Source organism: Diplotaxodon limnothrissa, linkage group LG1, assembly GCF_057381915.1.
Source record: "Diplotaxodon limnothrissa isolate DT_005_m linkage group LG1, D_limnothrissa_male_GT1.1, whole genome shotgun sequence".
NCBI classification, from domain to species: domain Eukaryota; kingdom Metazoa; phylum Chordata; class Actinopteri; order Cichliformes; family Cichlidae; genus Diplotaxodon; species Diplotaxodon limnothrissa.
In genome coordinates this window covers 41,952,652-41,975,421 of record NC_140596.1, presented here as the reverse complement: position 1 = coordinate 41,975,421, position 22,770 = coordinate 41,952,652, and the positions used below count along the sequence as shown (strand labels likewise).

General features: G+C 40.6%; 2 protein-coding genes across 2 annotated transcripts in view; both read left to right on the top strand.

Annotated features, from left to right (window-relative positions):
• Positions 1–2,759: 2,759 nt before the first annotated feature.
• plekho2 (pleckstrin homology domain containing O2) lies at positions 2,760–16,900 on the top strand. The gene is made up of 7 exons (XM_085358820.1): positions 2,760–2,873; positions 8,409–8,558; positions 8,784–8,906; positions 11,362–11,466; positions 11,569–11,667; positions 14,801–15,073; positions 15,181–16,900. Exons 1-7 carry the CDS (start codon positions 2,865–2,867, stop codon positions 16,477–16,479), a joined length of 2,058 nt encoding a protein of 685 aa, XP_085214946.1. The 5' UTR covers positions 2,760–2,864; the 3' UTR covers positions 16,480–16,900.
• Positions 16,901–21,093: 4,193 nt separating this feature from the next.
• The window catches only part of ankdd1a (ankyrin repeat and death domain containing 1A), a 34,400-nt gene continuing 32,723 nt past the window's right edge, over positions 21,094–22,770 (top strand). Inside the window, exon 1 of the mRNA XM_085358809.1 lies at positions 21,094–21,127. Coding sequence (XP_085214935.1) covers positions 21,094–21,127 — 34 coding nt within the window. The remainder of the gene's footprint in view (positions 21,128–22,770) is intronic.

Genomic DNA, 22,770 nt, shown 5'->3' with positions numbered 1-22,770 from the left:
TGAACAGACCTGCTGTTTACAGCATTACATAGGATTATTTCCCCTTAATTGTATTTGTTGTTGTTGATAAAAAATAAAAATGTGACTTTTTAAATCAGATTTCCTAGGCTCTCTTTAATTGAGGGGGTGTTGGGAACTTCAAATTCGAAGGCTGTCACAGTATCAGTATCTGTAGTTAATCTGTTTCCCTCCCCAAGCATATTTCTCCTATCTTGGCTTCCCTTCACTGGCTCCCTGTTGAATACAGAATTGAATTCAATATCCTGCTCCTTAAGTAAAATATCTTTGGTAATCAGGCCCCATCTTATCTTAACAACGTTATAGAACTGTATCACCCCAATAGAGCCTTTACTCTCAGACTGGGGGCCTACTTGAAGGGTTTGTAAAAGCAGAATGGGAGGCAAAGCATTGAGCTTTCAGGCCCCTCTTCTGTGGAACCAGCATAGGGCTTTAGTTAGTGCTGGATCAGGAACTGAGTGCTTCTTCTCCTCTCACCTTTTTACTCACTCTGTGTTTGTGCACCATTCTGCACTTACGCATTAGTTATTATTAATCTCTGCCTCTCTTATGAAAGGTAAAATATTCTTCATCACCTTTACATTATCAACGATCTAGTCACTCGTCACTCGTAGTTTTTAACCACAAATTAATTACATTCCACGATAATCCATCTAAAAAATGCTGTGTCTGTGTCCATATCAAGGAGAATGAAAACCTCAACACTGAAGGAAGCCCACACACACAGACCACACACAGGGAAAGAAAAGGAACACAGACATGTTATCCCAACTGGGCCTTCATCAAATCAGCGAAGATGCACAGTAAAGGTCAGACACCAACGAGGGAGCATCAGACTGACAAACGGAACAACACTGTCATGCCTTACATAGCAGGTTTATCAGAGAAACTTCTCCAAGAACGACATCCGAGCCACACACTCACACACAAACTGGTTCATTCCAAGGACAAAACTCCCAAACACAAGCTAAACAACACAGCATACGCTGTGCAGTGAAAATCTGACTGTAGCAAATGGAATAATAGGGTCCAAGGAGGAAGAGCCGCAGCTTTCCTCTCTTTCAATGGAAGTGATGACTGTTTACAAAAATATGAATCGATACATATGAAGGTCAACTTCCAAGCTTGCTCTCTGCTGTGTCCCCCATCTGGATCCATGGCTGTAGTGGTGCTTGATCAGACTGGTAGCCCAGTACTTGCTCCAGCAACTTGCAGTTCACTTCACTTCTATTCAAGTTTTTGTTTTTTAAAAGTTTTCCCCAGTTCATCATTGCACCATCGTAAGTGGTACAGTGAAACTTTCTCTCATCATGTGTCCTGACACCCTGACAAATAGTTGCCACTAACCTTTGGAGGAGTTGGAAATTCCCTTAACGACTGAGTGTGTGGCACCTGAATTTTCAAGATAGGACATAACTAATGTGAACAAAGGCTGTATGCTACCGGGTATGTGAGCTGCAAGTGTGTACCTTCAACCTTGGGTGTGAGTTCCTCTGGCCATGAGCATCATCAGCAGTGTTGTTGTCCTTGTTGTGGCAGTCTTTAGCTCAGTCTTCTCTGATTGCACTGAAAACAGTGTAATCAAGGTCACATTATGCTGTTTCTGGAGCTTCCTCTTCTTCTACCTGTGGGATTGCCAGACTCTTTAAACATGGTTAGGGTTGCCTTGTAGAGCTCGTTGCCAATCTTCTTCTCTCGCCCCACACTCTAGAAGAAATAAAAATATATCCACTCTCTTTCACTTATCCTTATCAGCCTTTCCCAGCTACCATGGGGCAAGAGGAAGTGTACACGCTGTGCAGGTCTCAACAGTCTGTTGCAGGGCTAACACATTTCTATCAGAGTGACTCATATGCATTTTTATACCAGTTCTTTTTACTGACCTGTTGCCAATTCACTATGATTGACTGACTTTTCTTTTCCCTGTCTTTGGAATTACACACCTTTTCCAAGGATGTAGCTGGCATCAAAACTTTTTTTTTACCACACTGGCCTCATTTGAGGTATTGCTCCCTGAAAACTCTTAAAATGTCTTTTAAAATAAATAGAACTAAATAAATGACTAAATCCTTTGCTTTCTTTATATTTTGTTGGGGTGATACGCCGTCTATTTTCATTCTATTTCAGAATTTGTGCGACCACTTCGATTGCGGATTAGAAAGATGCGTGCTACAGATTTCAAACATAACCTCACAAACCAACAGGAACAGCCACACCTACCAGGAAGTGCTGAGTGAATGAAGTAGTGACTATAGCGAACATGCTAGGTCACAGCACTGTGATGTTAGTTATTATGTACAACGACTTTGAAAAGAAAGTAAACAAACAAACAACAAACCCCTCCCCCTCCCGCTGTCTGCCAAGCAGTGGAAAAGTTTCCTGCGGTTTCATCCACGGAGTGATGGCCGAGCTGTGAGTCTGCTTGTCAAAGGATGCTGGAGCTGCAGCTGCGGGTCTTGTTGGTCCGCTGCAGACGCAGACGCGGGGCCGCAGACGCAGATGTCCACTTTAACGCAAGCGTGCTGCGAGGATGCGTGGCTGCTGCACGCGCACACACTGCTCGCGTTGCTCCTCCTTGCAGATTTTTCAGTTCAAGAGTGTAAAGGGACTTCAACCGGAAACTACTTTTTTTTTCTTCGAACTTTTTCTGTCAGAAAAAAAGGAAAACGGGCCGACCCTCCTTGTCATAAACTGACTATTTCCTTATTTTTGCTCATTAACGTGTGCGCTGGAAATGTGTCAGCTGCCGGCCCGCAGGCGACAACTCAAGCGTTTTTGGTGAGAAAGGGCGACGTCGAGTGATTCTGGGCTAGTCAGCAGCCACATAACGGAGCCCAGTCTTTATCATGGAAGATGTGAGTAGTCCCTTGAGTCTTACTGCGTGTGCTGCCTGCCCTTGTTGTGCTTTTGTTTTGTGACAGTTTCACCACTTTTGACAGAAGCGTTGAATCAAAGCACCCCGTGACGTTAGAATAATGTACTTTGCAAAGGCGCGATCAGCTTCTGAGGCCCAAAGAGTGAAGCTGGAGCACTTTTCATGGGAGAGTCATGCGAAGCAACAAGTTGTTAGGTGACGTTTCCAGCAGACGGGCTTGCCTGCTTCAGTCAACTGCAGTGAAAACGTTCTGGGGCTGGAAACACCTGTTCACCTGTCTCCACGTCACCGATCCACGGAATCTGCTCCTTCCAGCACAGAGTCAGGGTGGAAGGACCACAGCCAGGGCAGGGCGGCTAATTCCACCCACAAACTGACCGCGTTAATGAAAGAGCGCAGAGAGAAAATGTGGAGCCTTTCAGAGAGAAACTCTGGTAAACGCGATTAGCGGTTCATCACTGGCTGCCTGGTTGGTTCTGGCAGGACAGCAGCAGGACATGCCGAGCCTCGCACGGCTACACAAACAGGATAAAAAGGCAGAATAGAATCAAACGGAAGAAAGTAGCTGAAGTGTACGTTCGGCAGTTGTTCTCTGAGTTTTAAGGCTGCGTTAGTGAGGGCCTCTCTTATCTTAGTACGTTATGATTTATGACAACCTGCGGCCGCAGTCTCAGGATCAGATAGTCTGGTCATCTGCTGAAAACTTGACGCTTTTCATTCAAAAACATCACAGTTACCCAAGTCACAGTATTCTATATATGACCTGCATACCTCAGTTACATTTGGGCATTTTGAGGAAGCCAGTTTACCAGAATAGGGAAGTCAGAAAGACACATACTATGTCAACTACTGTATGTAAGGAACTTGTTGTGCACACTTAATGCATGTGGTGCCACGCCCTTTGAGTGGGATTCATCAAAAGTATGCTGTTTGTTAGCTGCTCTCTACCTTCAGTCTACAGTGTCACGATTAAAGCAGCAGCCTCTCTTTTGCAATCTGTTCAGTCTGGAATTTGCAGTGCTGATGGTGAAATCAGTTAATGCATTTGAAAACATCAGTGTGACTCTGTGGCGATCGTCACATCCAGCTTGGCTCGGGTTCACTGAGGAAGACGCCATAGAAACTGCCTGAAGTAGAACTGCTGGAAGATTTAAGAATGTGTCAGAGATCAGTAAGATTTGAGTCCTACATTTTCACTGTGTGGGCTAGCTTCACTAAAGGTTGTCTCTAGCTCATCAGCGGGTCACTCTGTGATCTGCATGTAAAGCAGAACTGAAACGAGTACATGGGCATGTTTATGCCTGGAGAGTCCCACCATGTGACTGTGTTTCTGTATTTTTAATTTGCACTTCCCTGCTCACCTATTTTCCTAAACTTGCACCCAGAAAGCGTCACAGCCCTTCTGTGATGACCAATCGCCTTGGCTCTGAGTCATCTACACTCTCCATTCCTCTCTGACCTCGTCAGAGAAAAGAAAAGAAACTCACATTGTTGTCGGGCAGAAAACAGCTCTCTCTCATCATCACAGTCAAGCTTTCTTCCCTACAATGGATGAATGTCTGCACACCATCATACTTTGGGTCCACCTTTCATAGTAAGCAATGGACAATATGCTGTTTCCATATCAAGAAGGGCATAAACCTCTTTTAAAACACCAGCACAAAACATACCAGGACATCAAGGATCTCATATTGTGTAAGTTTAATTGTAATAAAATGTAAGGAATATTTAATACTACGAGTGGCAGCTAGCCGACACTGATGCATACAAAAAAGAGGCCCGATTCATAACTATGAGTCTCAATGATATGTAAGTCATTAACAGTCATAAACACAGCCAGTGTACTGGCAGATAAATGCTATAACAGGAGGTGTTGGACTGGTGCTTTTGGTTGCGCTAATCTTTGTTTGGAGAACAGTGAGTCCAGAGTGCATTTCAGTAGTTTTCATCCCCTGTATTCAATATGAAAAATACATTTGTAATGCTAATGAGAAGCAGTACATTTTTTTTTTTTACTATTTACATTTGGGAATTCATAATGAAGAACTGTGTGCACTAATATAGCATGACACTTTATTATAAACACAAGACTGTGGGTGTTAATGTGCTATGTGTCACGGCTGCAAGAGTGTTCTAAAAAATGTGTTGTCCCCATCATCTTTTACTTCTTTGGCCTACAGAATATGAGCTGTTCTGCAGAGTTTTGTGGCTCTTTACCATAGAAAGTTGACTCAGTTTTCACTAGAAATAAAGAGAGATGCTGCTTTGCAAACACTGACTAAAGAGTAAGGACCACAAAGTGGAAATTTTTGTGAGGTCAGTTGCTATCAAAACTTTAGGACACCACTGTGGTCTGTGGTGTTATATGTACACATATATATATATGTTATATATATATATATGTAGGCCTATAAATTAGGTTTAAATCTAGAATGGACTGCAATTTTATACAATAAGTTGACTTATTGAATAATAGTGCTACACTGATTTCTGATAACACTGATAGTGTTATTCACTCTACAGTTGTGTGTGGAACCTACTAAGGCTTAAACAGTGAAGCTGCACCTTTTTAAACTTCAGACATGTGGTAGGTACTCGTACTGATTGGCTAATTGACTTGCTAACAATATGTTCTAACCCCCCCCCCCTCCAAAAAAAAAAAAACAAACAAAAAAACCCCCCCCACTTAACCCTGCTGTCTTCTTCCAGCCTGTCGGGGGTTAAAGTGTGAGTTACGCTGAGACTTAAACTGGGAATGAATGCCAGATACACCCTAAACTTAAAGTACCACTTCCACAAAAGCACCTACTCTGTTTTCTAATCCTCTTCTAAGACCCAACTTGCATGAGATACCTTTGCTTAGTATCTTGTCACTTTGTAACTGTACTATAATTTATCCCTGCATGTTTTTTTAACAGAGCGATGGTAGGTAGGTGTTGATCCATTTTTGCAGCAACCACAACACCACAGATAGGAGAGGTAATAGATCACAAGCATGTGTGGGCAGTTTTAGGTAAAACATTGTTTCGCGTCTGACTTCCTGTCTAAGTCCAAAATTGGAACTTTGTAACTTACCATCTGATATCATAGTGCAGAGCTGCAGCAGTCGGCTCAGGCTTGAGTAATGGAAACCTTTCTGTGTTCCAAGGGTTTGATCAGCCCTACACAGTAATTCCATCCAGGAGCACCAATGACTATTCTAGTTGTGCTATCACTTTATTTTGAAAGCTAGCTTTTCATTTTTGCCCTTTTACCCTTCATTTGCTGCTGCGGTGCTCTTCACTAAGATAAGAGATACTCTGAGTTACAGTAAAAGTGCTTAAGAGTGCTCCCACTTAGCCTAACCCATAATAAGAAATCTTAGATTATTTGCAGTTGGAAGAGGATCACGGTTTAAACTGACCAAACATTTCCATGAACAAAATGTTGCTCAGCAGTATTTAAACATTATTGCTCAAAGTTTAAACATTGAATGTCATCTACCTGCACTCTACATTCAGAAGCACCTTAAAAATTGGCTTAAAAACTAGGATCAGATTTATCACAAGGCTCCACATTCAAAAATATTGGCATTTTCAACATGGGATTGAATAGGAATGGATAGGTTGGATATCATTTCCGACTTAGAAAGCTGCACGGTGTGCCAGACCACAGCTGATCCACTGAATTCTGTGCCGTGTTGCTGTGTAATACCCAAAGCATGAGCAACAGCACACAGGTTTTTAAAGCCAGAAAAAAACATGCACAGAGGAAGTTAACAGCAAAGTGACAGCAGCGTTGAGGTATTTCACCTTACATACACCAGCAGGTTTTATTTTTGAGTTTGCAGTAGTTGCTAATTTCACCACAGTCTGTGGTCAAATCAGCCATCTACTTATCTACAACTCAACCAATCTATGTCTAAGTTGAGTCTGACTTTGACTTAAATATCACATAATGACCCATAGTTTCTTCCTCACACTGGAGATTACACAGTTTTTAGCGCTAGTATTGTCTCAGCAGTCTGTATAGGAAGACACCTGACAGCAGATGTTAAAGGTCTGCACGTCTGCAAGCAGTCTCACTTGAAACCAAAGGTTTGTTCTTAAGAACTGTCCAGTACACAGTGAAACGAGACAACATTCCTCCAAGAGCTTGGTGCTACAAATGACATATAACAGACAAACAACACGCAAAGTGCAATGTGCAAAAGTTGCAAAAAACCAAAACAAAGACAGTGCAACAGCCAACAGAACAGAATGATACAGACACAAGACAGTGCAGGCACAGCAGTGCAATAGAAATGTGCAAAAGACTGAGCATTGTGCAAAAAGTCACTTTGTGTATAAAGGTGTGTGTGTGTCAGTCCAGTCACCGAGTGTTCAGGAGTCTGACGGCTTGGGAAAGAAACTGTTTCGCAGTCTGACAGTGAGGTTTTGTGGATGCAGCGGGTGCTCCAGGTGTCTGTGGTGGGGGGAAGAGAGGCTCCAATGATCTTCTCAGCTGCTCTCACAATCTGTTATACATCTGTATCAACTTGAGAGAAAGGCAGATGTGAAATGTAAAAGTGAGGTCAGAGGTCAAATATGATATTGGATGCAAACTATAATGTGATATTTAGATTCCCATTTTCCAGTGTCATTTCCCAAATGTCCATACAAACACATTTTTTATATAGCTCTATATAACATTATTATCAGGAGAGGTCAAAGCGATCCTGTTAACATTCAGAATGACATACAAATGCTACCAAAAACAAAACCTCCTTGGTGAGGGTGATATCCTCAGTGGTATGACTCAGTTGCCTGGAATAATCCAAATTCGGTGCACTGCACACTGTTGTTTGACGACTCTTGTGCCTCTAATAATGACTGGAGTGTCCTTTGTGACGTCACTTGTAGGAGCCCATCCAGAAAGCTGCCGCAGTATTCTCCTGGATGGTAGTTGTTGCCACTCAGACGATGTCACCACATAGGTGCTGATATATGAGGAGAGCCCTGCTCTCAAAAACCGACATAGATGTAAAAGTTGGATTTAAGAAATAAGTACATAAAGTTTTAAAAACATGTTTAGAGCCATCTTCTGTCATTGAACGTGACGCCATGTGATTGGTTGGTTGCAGCTGATAGACATATTAGTTTATGTTTACTAACTAGTGACAGAATCGACGACGCAGAGGAAAATGAGGACTCTACAAAACTCCAGGAAAAACAGCACTTTTATCACATTGACACATCCAGGCTTCAGTATCTTGACAGTTTCTGTGGGCTGTGGGTGACAAATGACAGTAACACTACTTGATATAACCTTTAATATGTGCTCATGCTAATAAATCACTTTAGTTGCTCATAAATTTGGATTCCACGTTGGTGAAAATGTGCAGAAGAGAATCAACACCTCTGTTCTTTTCCTGTACAGGTATATTGTACGACCGTCATTTAGAGCAGTGATAAAATGAAAGTGAATATAATTGTCTGCATCCTGTAAGTATGCTGGTGTGTACTGAGTGTGACTTCCTTCCTCTGTATCAATACAGGGTGCAAAAGAGGACCCAGCCCTCCAGAAAGAGCCTAAGTTCCTGAGTAAGGCTGGCTGGTTGAAGAAGGGCTATGGCAGACTGCTGGCAAGCTATAAAGACCGCTACATCCAGGTGGAGAAGACAGAGATTGTGGTGTATGAAAATGAGGTATATAAAGTTTCAATACATCGGGTGTGAGAATATGAACTTATATCAATATTGCCATTTAATTCTTGTAGTCTTGCAGCTGTTAACTTTTATTTAACATCAGATAATCAAGTAGATGGTCTAATTTCTCTCTTGCTTGTTGATAAGATAATAAGCTAAAATGATGTTGGCTTTATCCTTAAATTATACACACAAATTTTCAAATATCAGTCATTTGTGTTGCAGGACCTACAGAACTGCTTGGAGAGGCTTGACCTGGAAAACTATGACAAATGTCATGAATTAAAGAGCCCCTTCACGAAGAAGCAAAGACTTATACTCATACGATCGGCAAAGTCCACAAATAAGGTGAGAGAAGAGTCTGTCTCTCTATCTCTTTCTGTCCCTGTCACAAACATTTGTCCTGCCTGCACAAAGAACACGTTGTAGATCGTGGTGCAGGTAAGCAGCAGGCTCAGATTAGTGGTGCTGGTTGCAGTGATGCTGGTGAGCAATCCGGTTGTTCAGTGATGACGTGACGAATCCTACTTCTGGGCCTAAAGTAGTCTGCGTTTAATATGGCTTTTGTGTTGTTAACATGTTTAATGTTTTGTATTTTCTTCTATTTGATCTCAAAAAGCTCCTAAAACAGTCAGTGATCGCTGTTGACCTCCCTCGGCTTTTATTACCACTAATCATTTATTTAAGCTCAGTTTTTAAAACCTTAGGATGTAACTACAGCCCAGCCCATGCAGCAGTATATGAATGACTAACCTCGTATTGTGGATGGATTATCTCAGTTGTTCTCCTGGCTGAAGTTTGGTCCTTTTACAGCATCCTGCCATGCGATTACATTTGTTCCTGACCACCCAGAACACTCACGTTAACTTTTATCCAGTGGAAAAAAAGTTAGCTTGTTTATATTATGCTAACATAGCTGTGTCGCTAGCGGTCACGTAGCACATCATTATATACCAGCTAGCCCAACTTCAGTAACCCTACAAACGTCCCTGCCGTTTAGTTTTCTGTCTTCATTTATGCTGGAAGTGATAACAGAGCTGTACGTTTTAATTTGTTTCCAAACCGCCGCAGTCAGGACATGCTATATTGTATTTAGATAGAAGCTAGCGAGCTAACTCCCTGCTAACTTCTAACTCCGTTAAATGTCATAAATTCCGTTATCATGGATGCCTGGATGTTAAACTCAATTGTTACACCTGGTAGAGCAGAACGCTGATCATTTTATTAAAGATGAAAGACTTTAGACAGTTTTTCAACTCTCAGTAATGCCACAGTGATCGTTTGATATATGGACCTGCAGCGGAGTTTAGGCCCAGACACGGCTAGTGACGTCAGACTGAACAACCGGATAGCCTGCAGCCAGTGATGCGAATGAACAGCGGGTCACGGTTACCAGTGCTGTCACAAATGGCTCAGAATGATATGGTGGAAGCTGCATCCAGTTCTCCAAAGGCTGATTTGATAAATGATGAAGGAATATGACAGGAAAATGATATCAAGGACTGCTTAGACGCTGGCAAATGTGATAAGTGGCTGAAAATCAAGGTAGCCGGCAGACGAGAGGAATGACAGTTGAGGCTGCAGGTAGTTTTTGGTGTTTCACAGTTCTCAGACATAGTGTCACGGGACGAGCATCAACAGTCATACTCCCTACAGGAAATTTCCTATTTTCTAATAAAACCTTTGGGAGTTAGAGAAGTTAGAGTTCTTTTCCTGATCTGCACATGTTTATTAAACCTACCGTATTTTTCGGATGACAAGGCGCACCGGATTATAAGGCGCATTAAGCGAAACAGATAAATTGATAAGTCAAACTTTACTCAGTCATTCTTCTTGCTTCCTCCACTTCTGTAACATTGATTCATTAATGTTGAATTCTCTGGCAGCTGCTCTGTTCCCATGTTGTTGCAGTATATTAATGACTAACCTCGTATTGTGGATGGATTATCTCAGTTGTTCTCCTGACTGAAGTTTGGTCCGTTTACAGCATCCTGCCATGCGATTACATTTGTCCCTGACCACCAGAATCCCTCACGTTAACTTTTATCGAGTGGAAAAAAAGTTAGTGTTCATCCTCCAGCTTCACTGTGCTAATGTTATGCTAACATAGCTGTGTCGCTAGCGGTCACGTAGCACATCATTATATACCAGCTAGCCCAACTTCAGTAACCCTACAAACGTCACTGCTGTTTAGTTTTCTGTCTTCATTTATGTTGGAAGTGATAGCAGAGCTGTACGTTTGAATTCTTTCATAAATCTCTCAGTCAGAACATGCTATATCATGCTTAGGTGGAAACTAGCGAGCTAACTTCCTGTTAACTTCTAACTCCATTAAATTTAATAAATTCTGTTTTCATGGATGCCTGGATGTTAAACTTAATAGTTACACCTGGTAAAGCAGCAACGCTGATCATTTTATTAAAGATGAAAGAATTCAGTTTTTAGACAGAAGCTGACGGAGTTTTGGACCCAGATGCCTCCGTGAGGCTCCTGACGTAATGCTCCAACAATCCATCAAGCAGTGCGGCTTCGTAGCTTAGCAAAGTCGTACTAAAACATTTTTTGACAGATTTTTGAGCGCCATGTACCACATAAAATCGGTTCATGGTCAGTAAGCACAACCAGAATTCCTACGTAAGGGCCTGTGGCCTAAATAGATTATTTCTTATTCTTAAAAAAAACACAATAATGAGCACAGTTTTTAAAAATAGAAGAAAAAACTGTCAATACTCCTGTTATTGTGTCGCAGTTCGATTATCTACCTTAGTTTGAGTTGACTATTGTCTGCTTCATTCATTCACAGGTCCATGATGTTAAATTCCAGGCTCAGACAGTGGAGGACAAGGAGGCTTGGATTAAAGCCCTCAGTGATGGCATTAATCGAGCAAAGAATAAAATTTTTGATGAGGTAAACATGCGATAGAGCCATAAATTTATCTTAAATCTTGTCTTTGTCTCGGTTTTAATAAGCATGTAGTTTTAAAACTCAAATTATTTCTTATTTTCACAGGTGAAGATTGATCAAAGCAGCAACTTAGAGCACGTTACTCGAACAAGACCCAAAGGGAACCGCAACCGGCGTCCACCGACCAGGATACACATGAAAGAGGTGCGTGTCAAATTGAAATAGTGCTTGTAGTATTGTTGTAACGTGTCTTTTGTTTTAATTTGCTCTTAATACAAACTTTGCTTCCGTGGTTACCTGGGTCTTTGATTGATTTGTATTAACTGACATGAAACCCACATCGTAACTAATCAACGTAACTACATTACTAAGGTTGTGTTGTGTTAAGATGCAGAGCCAGAATGAATGTGATTAGTAACGCCAGGATTTACCTGTTATTTAAAATCAAAAATGTCCATGCTGTATGCCACTGGATGCTATATTCTAATAGAAAGGCTATTTGTTTGGGCCCAGTACATTAAAAATAAGCTGCCAACCGCAGTGAGTTAGAATAGTGAGTCACTGTGGTTTTAGATAGATTTATATTATTTAAATTTGATATCATATTGACCATTTATGGTAGTAAGGGGCTTTGACTGCAGCTGTGCCATATAATAATGCCTGTGATAATATTGTTATAAATTTTTCACAATATCAATTTTACTTATATTGTCACAATGTCATTGCTTGTGCAACAATAACACAAGCCCAGCCATGTCTGAGAGTAAGAGCAACGTATCACCCTCTGATAATAATTTAGTACCTAAAAAGGAGCGACTCCAACAATCTCCAACAAGGCACAGTACTTATGCAAGAAAGGAAATGACTCTACCGAATGTCACTGAAGAACTGGCAGGTTGCATTGCATATCACAGGAAGCGCAGATAGTGGATGGAAATTACTGAGGCTTACATGGTGGGGTAGAAAAGCAGGCTCCTGTTTCTGTAAGCATGTTCTGAGTTAATTAAGTCTGACATTGGCAAAACACAGAGTTTCCTGTTCCAAAACAGCCAATCAGAGCAAGTTCAATTAGCTCCGAGGATGTTAAGCATGAGTTAGGTGTGATTATCATTCACCATGGCAACATGTAAACAAAAAGTGAGTTTTAAGGTCATGTGATCTAAGGAATATGAACAAGTTTCAGTGCTTACCACGATATAAAAAGAGTCATTTTAATCAGCTTGGGCAACTTTGTCATCATCACAGACAGAATGAGTCTGACATAATACGTATCATTTTATTATATCCACGATCATCATGCAGCCAGCTTGAACTTTCATTAGATGAAGCTGAATCCTAATTTTACATTCATTTTGAATGTATTTATTCAAAATGTACATAATGTATATAAGAGAAAAGGTGTGAAGGAACAGATTAGACAGTTTGCTGATGGACCTGTGAGAGCAACAGACAAGAGGTGGATCCACCCTCTGCTCAGATTTATTCAATAAAAGGTTTTTCTGCACTTATTTATGAACATTTCATTTTTTCTATAATTCCAATAATAAAGAATTCAATTGTTTCTGCCATTATTAAATTAAATGTTTGAGATCAGAAAAACTTTAATGTTCCCAGTGTGAGTATTGATGATTTGATCTGATGTCAGTCTTCACTGATAGTTGCTGTTTCACATTTAACTAAAAAAAAGGTTTTTGAATGTAAGGTTTCCTCAGAAAAAGGCAAATATGTCACAAGTGCCTTGGCTTTTATAGAGCTGTTTGTAAACTGATCATCTAGATTTGACATATTTCAGGACAGTTTTGGAAGGATGACGTTTTTTAACAGATCATCCCAGAACAAAATAAGCCACTATGAACGGATCCAGGCCCATAACCCATAATCCTCTCCATTTCCTGGTTCTGGGTTGAATCTCGATCTGTGAACTAAAAAAGTGAAAATAAATAAATAAGGTCAGTTTGTTGGCCTACAATTTTGTTACTTGACTGGCATTGATGACGTATTGATGAATTTGTTTCCTGAAACTCTGGATGTCTACAAGACTGAGTCAAAAAATAATTAGTGTACTGCTTTTCCTAAAGCTTGCCTCTGATTTATGCCCTCATTACAATAATAATTAAAAAGGCTAAGACATTTTTTACCACAATGAATTTTAAGTGAAAGAAATACAATTGAAGTTCAGACTTCCAACTTTAACTCAGCAGGTTAAACAAAAAGATTGCATCAAAATGTGAAGAACTAAAGCATTTTTAAGACAACCTATTCATTTCAGGGGCTCAAAGGTAATTGGAAAAATTAGCTAACTGAAAATAAAATGTTCATTTCTCATACTTGGCTGAAAACCCTTTGCTGGCAATGACAGCCTGAAGTCTTAAACTCGTGGACATCACCAGATGCTGGTTTCCTCCTTTTTAATGCTCTGCAGGCCTTTACTGCAGCATTCAGTTGTTGTTTGTTTGTGGGCTTTTCTACTTTTTTCTATTCTATTCTACATGAAAGTAAGGTCTCTGCATCATGAAGATGATTGCATCATCAACTCACAGTGTTGGTCTGCATATCTCATGAGGCCATCAACAGCTGTTTTTGTTTGTTTGTTTGTTTTGTTTTAATAATGAGGTTGACGCGGCATGGTTTTGGTGCAGCTGTGCTGACTTCTGTTTATTATTGTGTAGTGGAGACCATTCTGACAAGAAGGCACAAGAAAGAGTGCTGAAATCTGCCCCCAAAATGATTAAAGTTAGACACAAATCACTGTACACATTTGTAAATCTTAGTTTATGTATGTGGATGATATCGTACGATACGGCAAATAGTTCTCAAATTGAGCAACATTCTGCAGTACAGCTTCCTCCATGAGGTGAATGTTATCTGAAACACTGGTATATTCTCCTGTTTGACACTCAGGTTCTAAACGTGTTGGCTAGCAGTACAGGTCCCTAGAATACCGCTGTGTCAGCTATCACGATCAAGCAGGGACTGTTTATCAGATAAGGGGGTGGAGTCTAATTCACAGAGTTCACATGGGGTGAAAGGAGAATAGCAAACCCAGTGAGGGTAGTGATGGTCTGTGAAGGCAAGGGTGTGTGATGGAGGAGGCAGCAGAGGCTTGTAAACAGATTATCATAAGGAAACTTTTAGCTTATTTGCCCACTGCTTGTCTCTCACCTTGAACCTACTGATTTAATTTGCACTACTCCACAAATCCTTGGTATTCTAGTTTGGCCTTGATCTTGTTCCCGTAGGTTCCTTAAATTTCCTGAGCTTCACCCTTAGGTGAACTCTACTCAGTTCTTTCCTGTCCGTGTGCTCTGTGTCATTTAATCGTATATTTTTCTTCTAGGTAGCTGATGTGTCATCTGATGGAATCCTGCGCTTGGATCTTGATCTTGAAGATGCCGTAATGCCTAATGGAGCACATTATGCCAATGTTGATGGCAGTGAGACCTCCAAAGAGAAACAGTTGGTGTCAATTACCGAGGAGGAAGCTCAGCCAGATCCAGACGTCAGTCCCCAAAAAAAGGTCATCAAACCTCCAATGCCGCCTATCAAGGAGGCTAAACCCAGCACAGCACATGAAGATGAACCTCAAAAGAATGATGGTTCAGAGAAAAAGGTATGTCAAATTTTTCTAAAAATTGTAATTGTGAAATGTTGTAACATTTGTGCATGTCTTTGTGTTTGGATATCATGGCCTTGCTATAATTGCTATATTATTTGAAGGTACCAATGCCCCCATCGAAAGAAGCAAAACCCTCTACTTCACCTGTTGAAGAAACTACAGAAGAGGCAAAACATGAGAAGATTTCTGAAACAAGTTCTGATGCCAGTAAAAAGGCAGCTCCACCACCAATGCCTCCCAATAAACCCAGCTCTGTGAGTAATGTTGATGCTTTACAGTCCAAGCCACACTCTCACCCTCCTATGCCTCCATCCAAGGAGAAGAAGCCCTCCCATTCTGGCTCTGAGACAGACCAGCAGGTTGAAGGGATTAGTAATGAGGATAATGAGAAGGAAGATGAAAGTAGGAAGGAGACTATAGAAACAGCCGTGGAAACAGATGAGGCAGTGCAGCTGATTGCTAAAGAAACGTCACCTGATGTGAAAGATGATAAACACGAGAGTCACTGCACAGAAGAAACAGTTAGCAGCAACACAAAGATGGTATCTGACTGTGGGGAACAAATACCCACAGAGTCACTGAGAAAGAGTCCAAGTTCCCATCCAAAATTCAACAAAAAGCCTGATGAATGTGCCGAGCCTGACATACAGCGGATAGAGAGCACCTCGGCTAAGAGTAATCCTAAAGAGGGACCCGACAATACTGCCTCACTCAATTCTGTCGATTCAAAAGACGCACTGGCCGAGAGTGAAGTCCCCTCTTTGAATGACTCAACCACTGAGACCCTTACCCTGAGTCCACTGCTTTATCACTTGTCCGGGGAGAAAAAAAAGCAAGATGAGAAATCTGTAGACAGTGGTCAGCACTCAGATGATGAGAGTGAAGGCTCTGGAAGTCAAGACACATTGGTAGCTGCGACAGCTGCACTCAGGGGAAGCCATTCTGCTTTGGATGTGGTGGATGCTAGTGAGGACAGCATTCAGGTATCTGTTATTTTAAGACCAGCACAGGTCACAACAGTGCCTCAGGTTAGCTCTAAGAACATAAAACCCATCCCTCCTCTCAAGCCCTCAGCCAAGGGCAGGTCAGCCTCAATTGGAAATTTGCTGTCTGAATCTGATGTCTGTAATCAGATGAAAGAGTCTAGCAGAGGTGGAGCTGTGAGTGCTGGGGGTTCTAGTGATGATGTCATTAAACTTGAGACTGAAGTGGCTCTAGAGATGGAAAAGACGAGCAAGCTCTTGAGCAAAGTGTCCCAGGACCATGGAAGTGAAGAGGAGGATGTACCGGGGGATTTGCTGGCTGAGGCCATGGAGAAGCTGAAGAAGGCAGACCACGTCCTCAGGGAGGTCAAGAAACTGAAATTTGCAACAAACGGAAGCAAAAGGAAGAGTTGGTGAACGTCACACACTGACTGAAATTGACCAACTGATAAACCCTTTACCTAGACAGTGATAGTGCAGTCACATCATGGAAAATGTAAAAAGACCCCACTAAATACAATTTGCCTAAAAGTGAAGGGCCAGTGGTATTCTGTATCATCAGAGATGGTCGTTTATGATGAGCTTATTCACTCTGTATGATCATGGTGTGCAGGCCTGACCTGGACACTGTACTGGATTCAATTCAGTTCAACTTTATTTACAGTACTGTGCAAAGGTTTTAGGCAGGTGAGGAAAAAATGCTATAAACAAAGAATGCTTTGAAAAATGGAAGTGTTTATCATTTATTTTCACCAATCAACAAAATGAAGTGAAGGAACAAAAGAGAAATCTAAATCTAGTCAGTATTTGGTGTGACCACCCTTTGCCTTCAAAACAGCATCAATTCTTCTAGGTACACTTGCAGAGTTTTTGAAGGAACTCGGCTGGTCGGTTGTTAACCACAGATCTGTGGATGCAGGCTTCCTCACATCCTTCTGTCTCTTCATGTAATCCCAGACACACTCAATGATGTTGGGATCAGGGCTCTGTGGGGGCCAGAGCATCACTTCCAGTACTTGTTCTTAATGACTGTGGCTGCGTGTTTGGGGTTGTTGTCCTGCTGCAGAATACATTTGGGGCCAATAAACAAGCATTTATATGAAAGCGTTCTTTATAACAGTTTTTCACACCTGCCTAACACTTTTGCACAGTACTGTATATAGAAAATCACAACAACAGTCACCTCAAAGTGCTTTTAAGGTTTTTGAGCGTTATGCTTTTTAAATGCGCTGTGGTGTGCAACAGTATTAAAGAGGGTTTGAATGAATGGCTGGAATAGTCTGATGGACAAAACTGTGTTATTGTCGATGGTTTTGCTGCACTTGGAACTTTTTGTGGAATTATTTCTAATGGATGTTTTTCTGCAGCGGAAAGTAATGTGTTACTGTATACTTTTTTACTACTGTGTTTTCTTTTGTAGATACAAAATAATGGCCCTCATTACTAATATGTGCGTGGGAACAGCCTTACCCTATGCAACAAATGCACTGGCTGATTTTGTTCTTGCACGTGTTTGATAAATGATTTACTTTTGGTAGTCAATCAGACTCTAAATCAGCACGCTCATGCTTGCCGTGTGCAATATGCATAAAACATACAGCCACTCCTCCATTTCCCTGTATAAATAAATTAGTTTACCTGGAGGTGAAGTGGAAAATGCAGTAATGTCATGAGACAGCAGCCTGCACCGCTAAGGCAGAGACACACTCACTGTGACTCAAGTAAAAAAAGTTTGAAACTGATGTAAAAAGACCCGACAGAGTATAAGCAGCTGGAAAGTCTGTCGGCTCCACGTGACAAAACTCACTGTATGAACGAACAAAAAAATTAGACCGCAAGTGATAGAAGTCTTTTTTTTTTAAAATGAACAATAAGATAATTTTAGGGAGGATAAACTGATAAAAGACAAAAAAAGATCAAAGAAATACTGGAATATGTTGCAATTAAAAATGTTTCAATTTAGTATTTTGTTTTCTTTGCATACGATTTACTTTTTTATTTAATTGTAACTGAGCATGTTGTGTTTTGTAAAACTGTTAATATTACATGAAAGCAACAACAACAATAATAATAATAATAATAATAATGATAACAATTCTTAATACTATTAATAGTAGCTTTAGTTATAGTAGTATTCATTTCATTAAATGTCCTTCGGCAGCCATTTGTGTTTGTTTGTACACATGGTACTTCTTCATTTGTTTCTACAGTGCAAACAAATTCAGGTACGAAAATATTGATAAATCATTGATTTGTGTGTGAACTCTTGCTACGCACAGATTTGTCTGTGTGCCTTAACACCTTTAATGTTTCTTAAGGTAATTTTCTTGCTATCCAAAGGGATTTATGTAAAAAAAAAAACTGGAAGCATAGCATCTGGCTTTAGTCATCTCTTATGTTGTGAGCTCTTCTAGACGGATCAATGTTTCAAATCCAGGAGAAGTGTTGGTACACAGCAGGTCTTTGACGGTTCTGTTCACCTGAGCTGTGAGGACTAACAAAGTATCGATGAATCAATGCTTTAGCCTCCTAAGACCCGAACTCTTTCATGGCAGCATTTTTAATTTCTCTTTGCTATTTGGGTTCATTGGGACCTGATGAATGTAAAAACAAAGAATTACCTGATTTCTTTTTTTACCTGATCCACATATGAGGACATCCGTTTTAAATTTCGATAGAACAGTGGGAGGATGACGTCCTCGTGAGTGGATATCAGGCCCTTGTAGAGCAAAATTTAGTATTTTGGTCTAGACAACCCAAAATGTGATGACCACATATGTGGACGCCAGGTCCTAAGAGGTTAAATATATAATATATAAATATAGGTTAAATATATACAGCTACAAATAAGCACTTCTGTTAATGCCTAAAAGCATTTCTAATCATTTGTGAACCTCAGAAGCTTTTTTCTCTCCTTTTCATTGGGAAGTTTTTGCTGACAAGTTGCTATTAGAGAAATTATACTTTAATCACCGCCTTCATGGTGTTTGTCACTGGTGAAGGTGAAGATGTACGGTGTAGGTAAGGATCTGTTCAGACTCTTAACATTGATAAAGCAAATAAAGGAATATTTTTACTTTACAGGGTTTTTTTATCATTAGTAATATCATTTCATTAATGTACTGTATATTGCACAGAAACGCACTTAGAGCAGCTCTCACTAATGCCTATTACTATTCTCTAATACTTGTCTTTTGTATGGGGGGTATGTGCATCATTCTCCCCTGTCTGAATGTTGAACTGATTATTAATGAAGAATCTTCCGGGTTTTTCTAGTGGTAGAAATGTAATTTTTATGTCCTCCAGAATATGTAAGCATATTTTCATAACAGTAGATCGACTGAAGTTTTGTACTCTTTGATAAAGTTTGCTATTGCTTAAATAAAGATAAATGATTTACTTTTGTTGTTATGTCTTCAGTCTTACAAACCATTTGAAGCATTTATCAACAGTGTTACACATGCTGCACTGTAGCTTCCTTCTGTTATACTGTAGCCTGATATAATCATCCTGCTGAGGTGAGGGTTGAAATTTCTTCGATTGTTTTTTGCACCTTTGTTAAAATTTGTTAACATCCCAACAGCGATTTTTAAAAACCCTTTTTAGAAATAAACACTGGCTAATGTGGTGTGATGGTCAACCAATGCAAAATGAAAGTATATTTGATCATTAAAAAATGTAATGAAACAATAAGTGTTTCAATAAAATTACATCACTTGCTGCTTGCAGCTTCAAATTTACAGTTTTTATGTGATTAGCGGGTTACTTGGACTGTTGTGACTGTAGTGTGAAGTTTGTCATTTTATATTAATAACAGTTTCACAATAGAAATTAAAATGACAACAGCGCTGGGTTAAATTGTTCCTCAAGGAGAGATCTTCTACTTGGGCCAGTGATGAGGAATGGTTGCAGTACCTTTTAGCTGTTTTTAGTGGATTAAAGACACACAAGATCATTAGCTTCATTAATTTGTTCAGATTCAAATTCATTATTGGTCATTTTGTGGGATAGCCATTCAGACAGCACACCAGATATTCAGATAGAGATTCAACAAACACGTTACAGAATCAATATGACTGGCCAGTTACCAGCTGCCTTTTTGCTCCAAAACCATGCCAGGAAGAAGAGAGGTGGAGATGGTTTTATAAACTCCAAAGTAAGCAGGAGACATGAGAAACAGGAAGAAACAGAGAGGAAACAGCCCCATTATGACTCGGACACGCTTTAAAAATTGCAATATTCATTTCAGTTCAGTTTTATTTATGTAGCTCTAAGTTTACACCAGAGCAATAATACTGAGAGACCCAACAATCAGACGACGCTCCTCTGAGCGTGCACTTGGAGTCAGTGGGAAGGAAAAACCTTCTAAAAGGAAGAAACTTGTAGCTGAACAATGTTCAGGGAGGGGCAGCCATCGGCATTACTGAATGGGTGAGGAGGGGGAGAGAGGATAAAGACACTCTGGTAAAGAGCCAGAGATTAATAATGACTAATAACTGAGTACAGAGAGGTGAGTGAAGAAGAAACACAGAATCCCCACACCTGCTGCAGCTTAACTAAGGGAGGATTCAAGGTCACCTGGTCCAGCCCTAACTATATGCTTCATCAAAAAGAAAAGTTTTAACCCTGATCTCAAAAGTAGAGATAGTGTCTGTCTCCAGAATCCAAATTGGGAGCTGGTCCCAAGTGAAATCTATCAGGCCAAAAGTCTATTTTAGATAGATCTATCTGTTTATTAAATATGTGGTTTATGGTGAGTTGAGTCCATAGATCACAGCAGTTGGTGACGGGAATGTCACGCTTCGCTGTCTGCCAGAAAAAGACCGAGAAGCGTCGTTTCTGCTTTGAAGACGTGCTCGCTTTATTTTGAAGGTATAGACCGGATATGGTGGTTCTTTGGTTTTGACATGTGTAGCTTGACAAATGTACTGACGTTAGCACGCAGGATAAACTTGTGCTGGAGAAGGATAACGGGCTCGAGTGATGGAAGAGGAGCCGGGCCGGTAGAAGCGGCTCTGAGGAGCAGCAGTCATGGGCGATGAGCTGCTGTCGGAGGACGACTTCTGTAAGTATTTCTGTCCTCGCTCAGCGCAGGATGTCCGTCTGTGGCGCAGGGAAGCCCACCCTCACGCTCAGCCAACAGCCTAGAGGCACAGTTTATGTATTAGCAGTTTGGGTAATCTTATCTGTATAGTGGCTGTTATCTTAGCCTATCACATTTTATTTGTCCCCATTAAAGCCCCTGTGATGGTTGTGTTGCTGCTCAAGTTTGACAAAAGAGTGACTGGAGTATCCTGATCATTTGCTCTCCACACTGCAATTAACAGGAAACAGGAATTAAAAGTGCAATTTCACAGATTTCTTTGTGTGACTGAGTAAACTGTTGAGGAGTTTAAATTCCTGTCATCAACATTTAAAGTCAATATGATTTCTGAGATTTCTTTTTTGTTCTATTTTTTTGTATCTATTCATTTAATTGTTTAGATTTTGCACTGAAAAAGCCTGTTGATACTTTGTAGGATAATAAGAAACCATTCATAGCTCAGGATACATTTGGAACAGGAGATGTAACTATACTCAGTATAAAAGATGGATGTAGATAATCACCCACAGTTTTATACTGTCTATTTTAGAAACATTTACTGCCGTTGAGGGTCTTTTGAATGAAAAGAAATAAACAAGCAATCTTGAGGACACTGCTGCCTTTCTCTACCTGAAACAGGTGTTGCATGCATTGATTCAAAACCAAAATCTTCTTTATTTGGCCACGTTTGTGCACACAAACAAGGAATTTGACTCAGGTTCGCTTTACTCTCTGCATGTAAAAAATAAACATTTTTAAATAAGCAAATAAGTCATATATACAGAAGGAGAACATAAATACGAGGTTAGAAAGTTAGAAAAGTGCAAGTTGTGGAAGGTCTTAAGAAACTATACAAACTATGACAAGTTGCAGCTGGGCATGAATGATAGATATAAATAGGCTGAACATAGAGCAACCTGGATGAACCTTAAGTATTAATTTTGAATAGTGCAGATTGTGCAGTACAATATGCATATGACCTGAGTCATGGCTGAGTGGTGGCTGGTTTTTGTAAAAATAGAACAGTTTATGTCCAGGATCTGCAGAGATGTTTTCTGCTTGAGGATCCTCTCTGATGCAGTCTGGCCCTGTCCTGCTTCGTGGCTAAGCCAAACCAGACAATGATTGATGTACACAGGACAGACTGGATGACTGCAGTGTAGAAGATGACCATCAGCTCCTGTGGCAGGTGGAACTTCCTGAATTGCTGCAGGGAATACAACCTCTGCTGGGCCTTGTTCCAGACAGACTGATGTGAGGACCACTTCAAATCCGTGATCCACATCGGATACTTTATTGTTCAGGATGGTGAGAGGGACGAAGGCGTGGGGGGGTCTCCGACAATCCAATATCGCCACAATCTTGAGCAGGTTCAGCTCCAGGTGGTTCTGACTGCTATTTCCTGTCTGTATGCAGACTCGTCACTCGTCATTGTTCTAGACCAGACCAATGAGCACCAGACCAGTGTGCCACCCTCCACAAAATTTGTAGCAGAGTACAGCCAATGATTTTTCTGGGCAGTGTCATTACCCTCTGCGTAGCCTTGCTTTTCTCAGTAGTGGTCTGTGTACCAAACACCCAGTTTGGGGTCCGAGTTGGACTGATTGAGGCCGGTTTGTGAGGAA